At 34.7% G+C, this 16,574-nt stretch overlaps 1 protein-coding gene across 9 annotated transcripts in view; it reads left to right on the top strand.

Moving 5' to 3' along the window:
- Positions 1–5,896, top strand: part of LOC111047531 (neuropeptide CCHamide-1 receptor) — a 190,420-nt gene extending 184,524 nt beyond the window's left edge. For all 9 annotated transcript variants that reach the window (XM_022333294.2, XM_039438716.1, XM_039438722.1 and 6 more), the window contains one exon: positions 1,440–5,896. In XM_022333294.2, coding sequence (XP_022188986.2) covers positions 1,440–2,528 — 1,089 coding nt within the window. In that variant the 3' untranslated portion in view covers positions 2,529–5,896. The remainder of the gene's footprint in view (positions 1–1,439) is intronic.
- Positions 5,897–16,574: the final 10,678 nt, after the last annotated feature.

The raw sequence follows: 16,574 nt of genomic DNA, 5'->3' as shown, positions 1-16,574 counted from the left end.
ACTAGATACTAGTTCACAAAATCTCTATTGAACGAGTTTGATAGAGATTTATAGATTCGAAAACCGAAACTAGTATCTCAAATTGGTTGAAAATCAGTGATTCTGACAGTGACTATGATATTTCATTCAATAGCATGATTCTATCATTGTACCTAGTTGACATGGTTGAAGTAATGATTCAAAAAAGCAAGCGATGAAGTAATTCAAGAAGCACTATGATAAAGAGACGTGATTGCAATCTACACAGAATATCAAATAATTGGTAGAATTTTTAAAGCCCTGTTGTCATCATAATAAAATCTAGAACATTCTTTGATAAGATAACTCATTGTTTTCTTTTATGACTCTCATATTGTTCGTATGATTTGATGTTGTACTGCAAATTATATTATTTGAAACGCATATGCAACCTGAATATTTTTTTAAGAGAGTAAATTAATGTTATCAAGATTAATCAATCTTACAATTATTCTATCAAATTTTACAGGATTGAGTTATCATCATCATCATATTCTCCTCCATAGGAGAGATTCCATTGATTCTTCTTTTAACATGATTTCGCTCTTGAAGTGAACGTAAACTGCACATTCCGCAGCAGAGATAGCTCGAGTCAAGAATCACGATGTGCCTATAATGACGGATATTAGGCGTTACTGCACGAACCTTCTCCAAAACGTGCTTGTTTTGAAAATAGTATTTTCCTAATCGATGATATTTTTCGGTGGAGACTCTCGTTCTAAGCCTGACAGTTATGAACGATATTCCCTTGTCCACTTCCAGTAGTTCGAAAAAGCTCTTATCTGGAAAATGAGCTTTCCTGGATTCACACTACTTGTGACACTGAACAAAATACACCCCTCCCACCATAACTGCCGAACTACATGAGAGTTCTTTCCCATGTCCCATACATTTGAAACACTTTTCCTTCCCCGCTTCAATAAAAAGTTTGAGTAAAAACAAACTTGTAGAAAATCATCGTGTCAAACTTGTTTTTCAACCTTCCTTATATAATTTCATATCATCACTGTTACTGAATATGTTATGAATCATACTTATATCGTTTTCTCTTCTGATAAAATTTGTTACTTTTAGTAGGAGTTAATGAGAGTAAAAGTCATGAATTTCGCACTCTAGGGGATATTGTCGTCAAAATGTAACCAGGAAAAAATAATATTGAAGAGATAGAATGCTTCTATTTATTTTATTGTTATTGCAAATTCATTAATTTCCATTCAAGTATTTTGTAGAGAATTGATGAATGGATTGAGCTAGCTGGTTTTGCTAAGGAAACTCTATTGTCGATTGAAAATCAGTGAATTTGATACTTATGATAAATCCAAGTTTGAATTTGTTTCTGGCAAGACTAAAATCGAATCACCTTCTTCAAAATGAAAACCTCACACATCCAGTTAAATATTGATGTTTGTATTATTTTTCAGATGGAGAACGACACGCTTGGCCTGATGGATAACAGCAGCTACTACGTTTCTTACTCACAGCGACCAGAAACCTACATAGTCCCTGTCATCTTCGCGGTCATTTTCTTTGTCGGAGTATTGGGCAACGGCACACTTATTCTAATTTTTGCGCGTAATCGCGCAATGAGAAATGTGCCAAATACTTACATCTTCAGTCTAGCACTTGGTGATTTGCTAGTTATCGTCAGCTGCGTACCCTTCACGTCGACTCTGTACACGGTGGAGTCATGGCCATGGGGTGAGGCCATCTGCAAGCTGTCAGAAATGGCGAAGGATGTGTCGATCGGCGTGTCAGTCTTCACGCTGACCGTGCTCAGTGCAGAAAGGTACTTTGCTATTGTCAAACCACTACGGAGACATGTTTCATCGAAGCCTTTCACAATCGCAACCGCAATTTTCATCTGGATTGTTTCCTGCTTGTTGGCACTGCCTGCTGTCATCAACAGCACCATTCAACATGAAATCGTCTCAAAAGACAAGGTCATCGTATACTGCACACCTTTTCCTGAAGAATATGGGAAATCCTACTCAAAATTCATCGTAATGACCAGATTTCTCATCTACTACTTGATTCCACTTTGCATTATCGGCTTCTTCTACATCCTCATGGCCAGATTTCTCGTTATCAGTACACAAAATATGCCTGGTGAACAACAAGGTCAGCAATCGAATCAAATCAAAGCACGTAAGAAAGTGGCCAAAATGGTTCTTGCCTTTGTCATTATATTTGTAATATGTTTCCTGCCTATCCACATTTTCATGCTATGGTTCCACTTCGACCCTGAAGCTCAAGAAGATTACGATGAGTACTGGCATACCTTACGTATTATAGGCTTCTGTTTGAGTTACATCAACTCATGTGTCAATCCAATTGCTCTGTACTGTGTGAGCAAAGTATTTCGCAGATACTTTAACCAATATCTGTTCTGCTGTCTGTACCACCCCAGTCAACAGGACATGTCACGCATGAACATGTACAGTTCCACCTACAGACGACACAATTCCATTTCCACAAGTCACTACACCATATCCAACGCTGAAAGAACCTGACGGTGCCCATCATGCATTGAGTGTGACAGCGAATAACTTATCAATAGCCTGATACTTTGCTACACCACTCCTTTGTAGGTACAACAACCTTACAAGTAGACGATGCATGAATTTCTAACCTGGATATACAACATGATAATAACATTCAAAAAAATGTTGTAGTCTGCAGGAGGAAGTGATAAACACAATATCAATAACTGATTTCTCCAAAGTCATTGTATTGGAAAAACATTGCCTCATCCCACTATGAGTAACATAAAACTCCTATGGAACATTCAATCATCAATAATATTATCGATATTTCCGTCTGTAACAACTCAAATCTTCCCTACCACTTATTTGTAAAATAGAGAGTCACTATTATGCGAGCTGATTCGAATTGATGATTGAAACCATGTGGGTTAAATTGATGGAATTTAATAGAGTGAAATGGATTCATTCTTATGTATAATGTAATCACTCACAATCAAACTTAGTATAGCACTTAAACGTTAGTGTTTTTATGAATAGTCTCATAAGACATGCTTTTGTTTCTTGTTTTGAATTTCCATAACTGTATCCTTGTGATTATCATTTATCGGAACAGCAACTATTTAGGTACCAATTGTATAAACAAATGTTACATGTTAATTTGTTTTTTTTTTCAAGATGATTGAAATTTTTATTCTGAAAAGTCTCTCATCTATCAGAAAACTAATTAAAAATGTAATTTTGCATGTTAATTTGTAATTCTCATTTAGATAATTATTGAAATTTTCATTCTGAAAGATTTCTTAACTTGTAAACTAATGACTTGTTTTATGCTCATTAAACAATATACTTTCTAGAATATGATTCCAAAGGGAAGTATATCATCTGAAATCAGTTGATGTTGGGAGTATTCGTGAGAATAAGAAAGATAGAAATAGTTGAGAGCCAAAATATATTTATTCTTGTTGGAGAAGTATTAAATTATCTGTGATTTGTAACAAGGTTGTGTGACCTAGTCTTATTATCAAGTACATGTAATTCGTATACTGTTTATTGAATCATTATTCAGTGTCGGTAGTATAAAATATGATAGTATGCTTCATAAATTCGTAACAATTGTTTGTACTTTCTTTTCATTCCTCATTTCTGGATGTACTAGATCAGAAAGTTAAAGGGAAAATCCATATTGCTCTAAAATGCAATTTCTACTTCAACTTCCACCTTCCATATTCAACCAATATGAAACGTAAGTGCATATGATTTTTCATGGAGATTTCATTTCAATAGTAACTATATGAAATAACTGTTCACTCCATTCTCATTGTAACGAGAGAAATGATGACAATTGTTTGAGAAACATCTATGATTAAAATTATTCTCCATCAGACGTTTTCTAATTTTTTCGATATCGAACATAATGAGACATCTTTTCAAACTCAATAAATGAATATCATGAGTTATTTATCGGTTTTGCATTCTACTTGAATCGAAACAAGTTCAAGCTCATGTGCTGCTGAAATTGAATAACTTTATGTTGAAGACGTGGAATATAACTGTTGAAATAATTTGAAACTAGACACAATGATACGAAAGGCTAATTGTCACAAGCTATCTGGAAGCTTCTAGGGACTTTCATCTTAGAAGAAGATATAGAACTCATTGACTTGACTACAGCAATACAGTGATTTTTTTCTAAATTAATGTACTCTTTTTTTGAAATAAAGAACCAGAAGTGCAGTGATGCCGTCGTTCACTAACTCAATCAATTTCAAGTATCGAATGTGATTGCAAAGTTGAGCTTGCTGTTGAATTCACTGTATATGAGGACTTTGGTAATCACGTTTCAAAGTTGAAATTAATAGGGATTTACAGCGTCATGTGCTAGTCACAGGGGAGTTCCCAATATGATGAGAAATAGATGTTCAGAAAATTTTAGACTAGAAGTCTGGAATAACTTTCCCAACTATATTGATGCTCCTGAACACACGTTTTTTTTCGTCTTCATATGTGAGTTCCTTTGAAGTGCTGATCGCCGAAAATATCGCACTCATAAAACTATAAGTTTCACGATTTGAAACTAGCTCCAAATAATATTGCTGTATGTATAGCAGTGGCTGATGATTTATAGCAAATAAATAACAAACTCCATATCGCATATTGACTAACTAAAGCTGCGTTTACACCAAAGTTATCAACAAAATGTTAATAACTTAATCCTTATAGATTCTATTGGATTGAACATAATTTATCATACACATGATGAACATATGTGTTTGTCAAATTCCGTTCAATCTAATAGAATCTATAAGGATTAAGTTATTAACATTCTGTTAATAACTTTGGTGTAAAATCTTTATCGCGTTATTCAATACTTGCTATCCTCATTGATCTTGAACATGTTGCTCCATAAGTTGCCTCATATTGATGAATGTGTTCGTATTTTCTTTTATGCGTAGTGTCATGAACAGTTTTATTTTGTATGTTTTGAAGAATTGTGTTCAACGTTACTGTGATGTTGTATTGTTCGAATACCATTGAGATCACTGATAGCTTTACTTATAATATCAATACTTCAATTACTAGTCATCCATTCAACGATAATCCCTAGCTTTTAATGGGCTTATTCTCTGTAAAATAAATTGAGCTCGAAGAATTATAGATTGATAATTATCATCATATTTTTCCACTCAGTACTATACTGAAATGTAAATAACAGGATGAAATGTAATACAGGGAACTGCACGCTTGTATGTGAGAAATATTTTGATTATAGTGTTACAGTAATTGCTCAAATTACTTGGTCATTGTACTTTCTGAAATCACTCATATCTAACAGTTTATTTCTCTCTTGTGAATAAAGCATCAAATTATTATAAGCACATTACTGCTTCAACTCTGATCTCGTTCATATACATATATTTTAGGAGGTTTCTCGTGAGACAAGAGAAGATATTACAAGTCTCCTTCCAACCGTTACTACTCATTATTATAGTTTCAAATGCATCTTATGTAACTCAGATAGGCTAGTTGATTGATCATGACTATTTGAAAACATGATCAGATCTACATTTTTCAAGTATTATTATGGAGAAACTATTCTATAATGGTATTATGAAAAAGTTTCAAACAAAGTTAAATGTAAAACTTTATCAGTATTCCAACGTCTAAATATGAAATTTAATATTGATCGTGAGAAAATATTTATTAGAGTATTAGTATAGAGTATAGACCCTCTCTTAGCATGTTAGCAAGATTTCTGTGATGTTTCTTGAATATTGTCTTATTATATTTTTAAAACCCGATATTGATGTGATATGATTATAAATGTTTTGTTATTGTATAAAAATGTCCAATGTAAATAAGTGTATAAAGTTTAATAAAGTCTTACTCAACTGCAATGTCAATATGCATAATGGAATATCATTAATCCCTTACCATTTTTTGGTTCAATTTACTTTAAATAATAAAGAAATATTATTTTTTAGCTAAATTAAGATTTTTCCCTGATACGACTTATCATCGGTTGAATCATGAAAACATTCTATAAATGAGAATGTCTTATGTTGTTTTCATACTATTTAATTGCTGATTTCCGCTCTCACTTGCTCACACTGGAGTTTGATTTTTATGAAAGCTGAGAGTTGAGTGGTAAATCGGTTTCCATTGAATAGAATGCAGTATCAACTCTGATGGAAATCCAGCTCAGTGATAGTTTGTGCAATCAATCGAATATAAGAGGAGAGTCGAGTCAGTTACACAAGCTCTTTTTTCCAATGCTTATTTAAAAAACAAGTGAGTGTCACATGGAGCATTGAATCTAATCACTCAAACGGAGACATGGAACGCCATTGTGAGAGAACAAGAAGTTCCATCCATTTGTTGGTTTTTCTCTTAATTATTGAATAATTCATTCAATTCTCTTTTCATGTGAGATTTTACATAGCTTGCGACAAAGTGCCTAGTCCATTACATGGATTACGAACATGCCTCACAGATGCACTTGACTATCTGGCAACTGCAGAATAGGATGAATAAAGCATTCAGTACAGTATAGTATTCAATTTGGGCTGGAAGCCAACACGATAACCTGCCAAACTTACGTCATTCACGGGAATTAATTAATGAAATTTGTTTGTTGACAGAAATCATTGGATTTAATTACCCTGCCGCTATGTTAGAGAACGCATGCATGATAAGATAATTGAATTCCCTCATACATCTTTGTTTGCAAGTTCAAATGCTACTGGAGAAAGAAATTATATAGTTTCTAGGCTTTGTTACGATCAGCCATTAACTACTGTATAAGATTCAATTTAGAATAAGTTTCCACTAATTAGCGATAAGCTGATAAAGCTGCTGATGTCATGAATATTACAGTGATAGAACATATTAATTTTTACTTTCCTTGCCCTATTACCATAGGTAAGGAAAGTAATGCTTCAAGGTACCCAAATTTCTAAATTTCTATACGTTTCAAGACACACGTCTGTGTGTGTGTGTGTGTGTGTGTGTGTGTGTGTGTGTGTGTGTGTGTGTGTGTGTGTGTGTGTGTGGTGTGTGTGTGTGTGTGTGTGTGTGTGTGTATCTGTGTACACGATACCTCATCTCCCAGTTAACGGAATGACATGAAATTTGGAATTTAAGGTCCTTTGCACGATGAGGATCCGACACGAACAATTTCGATCGAATGGAATTTCAGATGGCGGCTAAAATGGCGAAAATGTTGTCAAAAACAGGGTTTTTCGCGATTTTCTCAAAAACGGCACCAACGATTTTGAACAAATTCATACCTAAAAAAGTTATAGATAAGCTCTACCAACTGCCACGAGTCCCATAACTGTGAAAATTTCAGGAGCACCGCCCCATCTATGCAAAATTTGATTTTAGATTCTCAATTATCAGGCTTCAGATAGAATTCAAACAAAAATTTCAAATGGAAAAGATTGAGCATAAAAATCTCTACAATAAATTAATGTTCTGTAACATTTTCATCTAAAATAGAAAAAAAGCTCGTAATTCAAGAAAATATGATTATTCAATTGCAAACTGTTGGCAACTGTTGAGTCTATTCACTATTAAGAGATAGCAGACCTCGTGTGTCTCCAGCGTTATAGTCCTGTCACCAACTGACTCAGATCTTAGAATAGTCGACTTAAGATGTGCGTGAACACTACTAGCGTCAGTTGATCAATTTTCATAACGGCACGGAAAGTTGTGTGAGTGCGCCACACCAGATTTTTTTCGCTAGGAATATGAATTCAGATTACTGTAGACAATGATATTATCCATGATATTTAGAATCAAAATGTATTCCCTCATAGCTATTCCAAAGATCTAAATGTGATTGAATGAGTGATATTAGAAGTATTCATCAAATTGATTCATAGAAACTATTGATTGAGATGTTATTGCAATAGGATGCAGATACGCTTTCCATGTAAAGTGTATACATGGCGTTTCCATGTATATATACCTTTCATATAATAATGTGGCCATCCTTGGCTGAATTATACTAAAGATCTTTAGAATACAGCGTCACTCCTCAGTCCTGTAGAATAGTGGATCATAGTGTCACCTCATTCACTTGAACATTATAATGTACACAGTACAGAGAGCACAAGTTTTTGAACAATATACATCTATAGAGCTCACACATGTTTTATGTACAAGATGAAGTTCTACCGTTGAATTTGCTAAGCCAGCTTTTAGGGAGGGACTCACTGGAACAGACTTGAAGAAAAATGTCTAGCAGTTGCTCATAAGTTGCACGACAGCCGTCGGTCCCTTCGAAGACAAGTTAATACCCTGTGCTGTCCTGCTTGCGAGTATGCGAGTGAGGTTTCCCCGAGAGTGACTAAAGTTCTCCTCCAAGAGGAGAGGCAACTTCACTTGGACTCGTCCCTCTGCCTTACCGAATAAACGCGAAACATTCTATTCTCATGGCAGAGAAGCTTTCATCAATTTCATGTAGTTCAGAGTTTCACACTCACTGGACCTGAGATCCTATTTCTCTCTTGCATACAACATTGTCAACGGATGATATTATGATAAACTGTAGGAGTACAGGAAGTAGCAGATCAAGGCGCATGATCTTTTTACATTCACTGAAATTATTAAATGGATCAATACATTGAAAATACTGAAAATGTAGCAGAGTCCTAATGTATGAATGTTGTTTATTGTTTGAAAGAGAAAAATCATCGGTTCTAGCACACATCATACATAACTTTAGAAAAATCTTATTAATTCAATTCTTCTTGTTCAAATCCAATGACTGACAATTATTCTCAGCGTTGCATCGATACAATAAAGATTAATTTTTGTTGTCTTTTGACTCAAGCATGGAGCTCTCCCCAGAAAGATCATTTTTCAAAAGAAATTATTAACAAAAGAATATAAGGCTTCATGTAAAACTAAAAAGGAATATTACTGGGAAGATTTAAAAAATAAACTTGCTACTGTTAAAGATTCTAAAATGTTTTGGGAGATAGTACGCAAACTGAAAGGAATTCGGTCAAAAAAAATCCTAATATTAGTGCAAATGAGTGGATATATCATTTTAAACGGTTATACACACCTGAAAGATCAAGTGGACCAATAATGTATGCTGAACCACTTATCAATAGTGATGCGCTTGATAGGATAATTAGTTATGATGAGATAGATAAGATAAGATAAGATAAGATAAGATAAGATAGGATAATATTTTTATTCAACACAGTACACTTTATAATATACAGATGAATAACGTCAGGTCTTAATAAGTAAAAATAATAAGTACACATTAAAAAAACACACATGGAAGACTAGAGTAGGCCTACCTACAAACTATGCTACCTTTTATCACTAAAATCCTTCACACTGTAGTAGGCTTGTGAAACCAGGAATTTATACACTTTACTCTTGAAAACTTTTATATCAGGCAAGGACTGCAGCTCGGTAGGTAAGTTGTTGAACAACTTAGCTCCAATATAAGAGGGCATTTTCTCGTACAGCTGCAGTCGGTGTTGTCTCAAAGACAGTTTATTCCTCCCTCTGGTGTTATAAGTGTGGATATCAGCAATTGTATTTAGATCAGATAAATGCTTATGAGTAAAAATTAACAGTTTGAAGATATAAATTGATGGTAGCGTAAGTATATTCAAGTCCACAAAAGCCTCTCTACACGAATCATTAAACCCAAGACCAGCCAGGTAGCGGATTGCTCTTTTTTGAAGCTTGAATACCCTTTGGAAGTGAATATTTGGACACCCACCCCACAATTCAATACCATACGCTGCATGGGAAACAAATAAGGCAAAATAAACCATTCTTGAAACGGATAAAGGTACTAATTTCACCATATTTCTTAATACAAATAAGCCTTTGCTTAATCTATTTATTAATTTTTCGACATGCGAATCCCATGCAAATTTTGAATCTATCTCTAGACCGAGTATATTAACAGAATCTGTATTTTCAACAGGATCACAGCCGATGTATAGCTTGGGCTCTATATGGCTATGTCTGAGGCTGAAATTTATTAGTCGACTTTTTCTTGAGTTTACTGAGAGGGAAAGTGAATTGAAATATTGAACTAAACTGTTTGATAATAGATTACATTTTTTCTCGAGTTCCTCTAAACTAAAATCGGAAAAAATTAAGGAGGTGTCATCTGCGTATAATGTGAGTTTATTTTGTGGAACTGCTAAGGAAATATCATTTATATACAGAATGAAAAGGAGAGGTCCCAAGATAGAACCTTGAGGCACTCCTGATGTGATTTTAACTAGATTTGATGTCACTAATTCTTTATCACTAGGGATGGAAACATACTGATAGCGATCAGTTAGGTATGACTCTACCAGTTTATTTTCTGTACCGCTTATCCCTAGACCAATCAACTTTTTCAAAAGTATCTTGTGGTTCATGCAGTCAAAAGCTTTGGAAAGATCAAGCATGACACCTGTTGTGTAGTTACCTCCTTCTAACTCATGTATCACACCTTCGAAAAATTCTATAAGTGCGGTACTGGTCGACTTATGTTTTACAAAACCATGTTGATGTAGAGATATAATAGTGGAAGAACTCGCTATTTTTAAAAGATCTGGAAAAATTCCACATTCAAACATAGAGTTAATCATACAAACCAGTGGATGAACTATTGCTCTCCTGCACTGCTTCAGAACCTTAACAGAGACATCATCATAACCTACACTACATTTCGACTTGAGATTCTTAATTATTTCCAATATTTCATCTTCATTTGTGGGATATAGAACAAATTTATTTGATGATGTCTCAGAGCTATTGATTTCGAATTCTTCACCTGGGTTCCCATGAGACTCATTCAAGACAGTACCAACTCTTTCAGCAACGGATGCAAAAAAATTATTAAATTCAAAAGCGATTTCTTGATGGTCAGTGATAAGTACATCTTCAATATTGAGAGTTATTTTCTCAATTTTTCTATTGGAACTTCTCCCTCTAAATTGATTGATTAACTTCCAGCTGGATTTAGATTTGTTTGTTGCATTCTTTATTTTGTTACCATAGAAATCTTTCTTTGCATCAATTACTAATTGGTCATAGTGTTTCTCAACTTTGTTTATAAGTGAAGTGTCGAAGTCAGCCACTGAGTGTGCCCTACTTGTTGCGATTTTAAGTAAAATTCTTATTGTTTGAATTTCTTTTGTCATCCAGTTTTGTTTCATCTTTTTAGTCTTAGATAAAGTTTTGGTTACTAAGGGACAATGCATATTATATAAGTAAAGGAAAATATCATGAAAAACCTCATAATTTTTATTTGTATCTCCCAAATTGAAATTGAAATATGAATTCCAGTCCACACCTGCCAAATATGCCTCCAAACTGTTTATATTATCCTTACTGCAATTCCGAAAAGTAACAGTTGCACTGTCTGAAACTCCTGCTTCGCGGGAACGTTTCCCCAATGACAATTCAATACACTGAGCGGTATGGTCGGAAAGCCATGAATTTATAACTTCCACATTTATCTTTGTTAATGTATCACTAGTAATTATGTTGTCGATTGCTGTACTACTATGAGTAGTTATTCTAGTAGGAACCTTTACATTATAAATTAAATCAAATTGCTTCATTATGCAGAGGAAAGCCGTACGATGAGGGGAGTCCAACATAAAATCAATATTAAAGTCACCTGCACAAATAAACCTGATTTCCATGTTCATCAATAAATTGTCGAAAGCATTGGTTAAATTACTGAAAAACAAATTTATGTCACCGTTTGGCGGCCGGTAAACACCGAGCAGAATATATGTTTTCTTTTTTTAAATTGAATCTACAACAGGCCAGTTCAATGCAACCCTCAATACAGTACTCATCAACATTAACTTTCAGAATACTCAATGGTTGCTGACTAATATTATGATATATAGAAACCCCTCCCATATTCTTATTTTTTCTACAATAACTGTCAATAAGGCGCATATTATACAGAGTAGTACAACTCAGCTCACTATCCCTTAGACCATGCTCGGATAAAATAAGAAAATCTGGCTTCTCTGAATCAATGAATATTTCTAACCTATCCAATTTATTGTACAGTGATCTTATATTCTGGTGTATAAATTTCAATTTCTCAGACTCCGACTCAGTATTTGTTTGTGCAGACAGTTCCTCATCACTCCCTGTATCCAGCCGACATTGATCAGTATCAATATCGGCTAAATTGTCTAGTTTTTTAATGGTATTGGCTCACCTACAACAGTATCCACCTTTTCATAGAGCTCATTCAATATCTTAGCTGCAATGTAGTGCTTTCCTAACCTATTTAAATGGTGCCCATGACGGGTATGGAAACGCTTTCCAAGTCCACTCAACTCCAAAACGGTAACGTTGCTAAAATTATCGCAAATTTTTCGCAGCTCAACATTTGCCCACGCCACTGATTTATTCACGCACGACCAGCTGGGGAGATCATGCCTATGAGGAATATCAAAGACAAAGACTCTTGTGTGTCGCATTTCTAAAAGTTTCCTACGTAGTACTGTTATGAATGATTTGGCCTCATTTTTTGCAATATCATTACCCCCAGCCAGAAAAACTGCTGCATCTTGTGGACCCATTTCAGAGCAATCACTCACACACTCATCTGCTACATTCCTGAAACAAGCCCCAGGCTTTAGGGTGCCCATGACATCACAATTATCACCCTTATTCTGCATAAGAATATCGACTACCTTCCTTCCTTGACTATCCATAAAGAGTTTAATACGCCTTTTGAGACTCTTGTTTATTGGCTCGGACAAATTAGGAACACTACGACAATCATCTCGAAAATTAAAATTTGAAATAGAGTTGTGATCAGATATTTGACCTACTCTCTCTAAATTTTGTGGTTGGAAAATAGTTTGATCACTTTCTATCAATTTACAGTGTAATTCATCATAGAGCATTCTATATCTATCTGTTTCATTTTTTTCATTAAATACATCATTTCTTAGAGCTCAATTTTCTGCCTCTAAAGCCTCAATCGAGATTGACAAAGACCCAATACGCTCAGTTAAGCTCTTAATATTATCTTTCAAGTTCTGATTTATCACATCTAGCTTGTCTAAATTAGCATACTCTCCAATAAAAATATCACTGCATAATTCTGTATTTACACTTTCTTTGATTGAAAGATGAAACTTCTCTTCCATAGTCTTCAATTTGTTCTCCAGTTTTGCAATATATTTCATGTTGTGTTCATTATTATCTGGTTTGGCATGGTTCCTTAGCAGCATATGCATGATCTTTTTAATAGAATATACTGATGTGTCGTGAGTGAATAGTATAGAAGCAACTTGAGCTCGTTTTGTCCATACTTCCAGATCGGTAAATGTAGGCAATGTGAGTAGGCTTTCATCGACAAATTCACAGTCATCAGTTCCGAGTATTCTCGAAATAATTGTATCTGTTATTAAAATCACGTAAATACCACAATCCACTGAATTATTCTGCTGCGGAGTCAATTTGGGCAACAGAGGTATATCATCATTTGAATTAACATGAATGTATTTGACCAATTTTTTTGTAACTATAGACGCATCTTTAAAATTATGGTTTCCAATCGAATCAAAATAAAAGTATTTACTTAGAGCCCGCACGTAAACAACAAGACTCCAATGGCAGCCTTCTTCTTTCAATTCCGTACTTTTTGCATCATTTATTGGAATAAATATGTATTCTTTCATATCTAATCTCAATGGTCTTACTATATGAGAGATGTCGTCGAGGCATTTCACCGCTTGTACAATTATAGGGTTAAGTACACATATAGAGAACCTAATGCCGATGGAATCATTCATTAAGTTAAAATAAGTCTGAAGGGCATCATCTGTCACCCATTCTCCATTTAGCATAGAAATAGTCAAATTTATTTTGTTTTCAGTATTCACTCCTATTTCCTTGATATCAGTGTTCAATACAGGATGGTTTTTTTGTGTCTTATTATTCATTTCTTAAGGCGTAATCGTTTTTACAATGGGGCTTTCGTCAATCAATGCTATTTTGTTGTTTGCCTCCAGTGTCTTCTTTTTCAAATAATTCCTAGTAGAGACTCTTGGACTAGGAGTCTGTTTATTGACAGGATTGATTAGTGTTATTTTATTTGCCATTTTATTGGTTGTCCTAGAATTATTCTCCAGTCCTACAATCCTACCAGATATATCCCTGAAAAGGCTTAAAAACGGAAAAGCGCCAGGAGAGGATAGGATCCCTCCTGAATTTTACATAAAAGCACCATTAGAATTCAAGGAGTTGTTGTATGTATTTTTCAACAAAACTTATGATGAGTGTACGTTCCCTGAGTCTTTTAATAAATCAATAATATTTCCCTTACATAAAAAAGGCGACACCAAGAATCCTAATAACTATAGAGCCATATCGTTCACAAATTCCGTTTATAAAGTATTTGTAGGAATACTATTAGAAAGATAAATAAATATAAATAAATAAATAATAAATAAATCTTTATTCTATGACAAGTACATTACAGAATAACAATAATCAAATATTGAATTCAACAAAAATGCTTAGTGTACAGTCAAAGAATACAATACTGTTTGCTAAAGAGTGAACTTTGTCTGCAAACAGGAGCATATCTCACAATTGAAAATAAAATAGGGAATTCGCTTAGCGTACACACATGAGATATTATAAACTGAAAATAATGGGAATAAAATAATAATGACAATGAACATGAAAGATACCAAATAGTAAATATAATAAATAATTAAAACCACACACACACACACACACACACACTCATACAACATGGAGCTGATTTTGTTAAATCATAGCTTACACCTTCCAATGGTGTATCAAAAAAAAGAAGAACGAGTGAATAAAGTTCAGATTAAAATTCCAAAAAGATCCTCAATCTCTCCCGGTGAACGATTCATCAACCACAATCTTAATCTAGATTTAAAAGAAGCAATACTAGCTACATTTTTGACTTCAGTGGGAAGACAGTTGAAAAATTTCGGGCCCAAAAAAACGAAGCTCTTCTGAAACAAAGTACAATGAGAACGAGGCAATGTTATGAACCCCCTCTCAGCATTCCTAGTGTAATAGGGTAGGCCTACATCAGGTCCATGGTTACCACTTTTCTTATAAAATAGTGCCAGAACCTTGAAGACATACAGATATCTCAACGGCAGGATGGATCTTGCTTTAAAAAGTGGGAATGAGTGGACTCGCCCACCCTCACCGCAAATAACACGGATAATTGCCTTCTGCAGCCTAATCAAAGGCAAGAAATGAGATATATAAGTGGATGCCCAGCACGAAATACCATACCCAAGTCTGGACTGCACAAATGCATAGTACATATTAGAGACAACATTACCGGGAAACATATGCCTTATGTGATAGAATTTCCGCAGCATCAGAAAGAGAACCTGCTTCAGCTTCTTGATATGGAGCCTCCAAGTTAGAGTATCATCTAAAATTAACCCTAGGTACTTGATAGAATTGGTCCGGCAGACAACATCACAATTACAATTCCGCTGCCCCATCAAGCAATCCATATCATGATACCTGAGCGGGGTAGGGAGGTCAACCGAGGTAGACAAGGAAAAGCACATATACTTAGTTTTGTTCGAATTCAGAGCCAACCTGTTCATTCCAAACCACAAGCTAAGATCATTTAGATCTCTCTGCATCATATTGCACAAAATATGAGAATCCTTAGCAACATAAACCAGGGCTGTGTCATCAGCAAATGATGTAACACATCCCTTGAATTTATGGTTGAACAAGTCATTAATATAAACCAGAAATAGAACCGGGCCCAGTACAGATCCTTGGGGAACACCACAATTCAACAAAGTCAAAGTATTACTTTTTACTAGATTGGAGGATTGGGTTAGAATGAGAAAAATTATCCCCGAGAATCAGGCGGGTTTTAGAGTAGGGTATTCTGCCGTAGATAATATTTTTGTCCTGTATAGCTTGATAAAATATTTCACTACTGTACAGCGTAAAAAAATATACTGTTTTTTCATTGACTTCCAAGCCGCTTATGACTTTATAGACAGAGAAGCACTGTTCTATAGACTTCTTGAGATAGGAATCTCCAGTAAATTCGTAGGAATGATTAGAGCTTTATATAGAAACGAGTCCTCCTCTGTATGGTGTGAAAACGGGTTAACAAGGAGTATTAGATTTGAGAGCGGATTAAAACAGGGCTGCCTACTCTCTCCAATTTTGTTCTCGATTTTCACGCATGATATTTGTGAATGTGTAGGTGGAGGATTGAGGGTGGGGAACTCTAAAATTAATTCCCTTCTTTATGCAGATGATTTAGTGATATTTTCTGATAATATTAGGGAGTTACAAAGTATGATAAATAGGCTGCAACAGTACTGTTTTCGATGGAACTTAGTATTAAACAAAGATAAATCTAAGATTATGGTTTTTAGGAAAGGAGGTAGATTAAGTCGAAATGAAAAATGGTACTATGGTGAGGATCCCATTCAAATTGTAAATGAGTATAAATATCTAGGGGTTACGTTCACTCCCACTTTATCCCTCAGCAAACATTTTTCAAATAAGCTAACATCAGCAAGA

Source organism: Nilaparvata lugens, chromosome 1, assembly GCF_014356525.2.
Source record: "Nilaparvata lugens isolate BPH chromosome 1, ASM1435652v1, whole genome shotgun sequence".
Classification (NCBI taxonomy): domain Eukaryota; kingdom Metazoa; phylum Arthropoda; class Insecta; order Hemiptera; family Delphacidae; genus Nilaparvata; species Nilaparvata lugens.
This window is presented reverse-complemented; position numbering and strand designations above follow the sequence as displayed.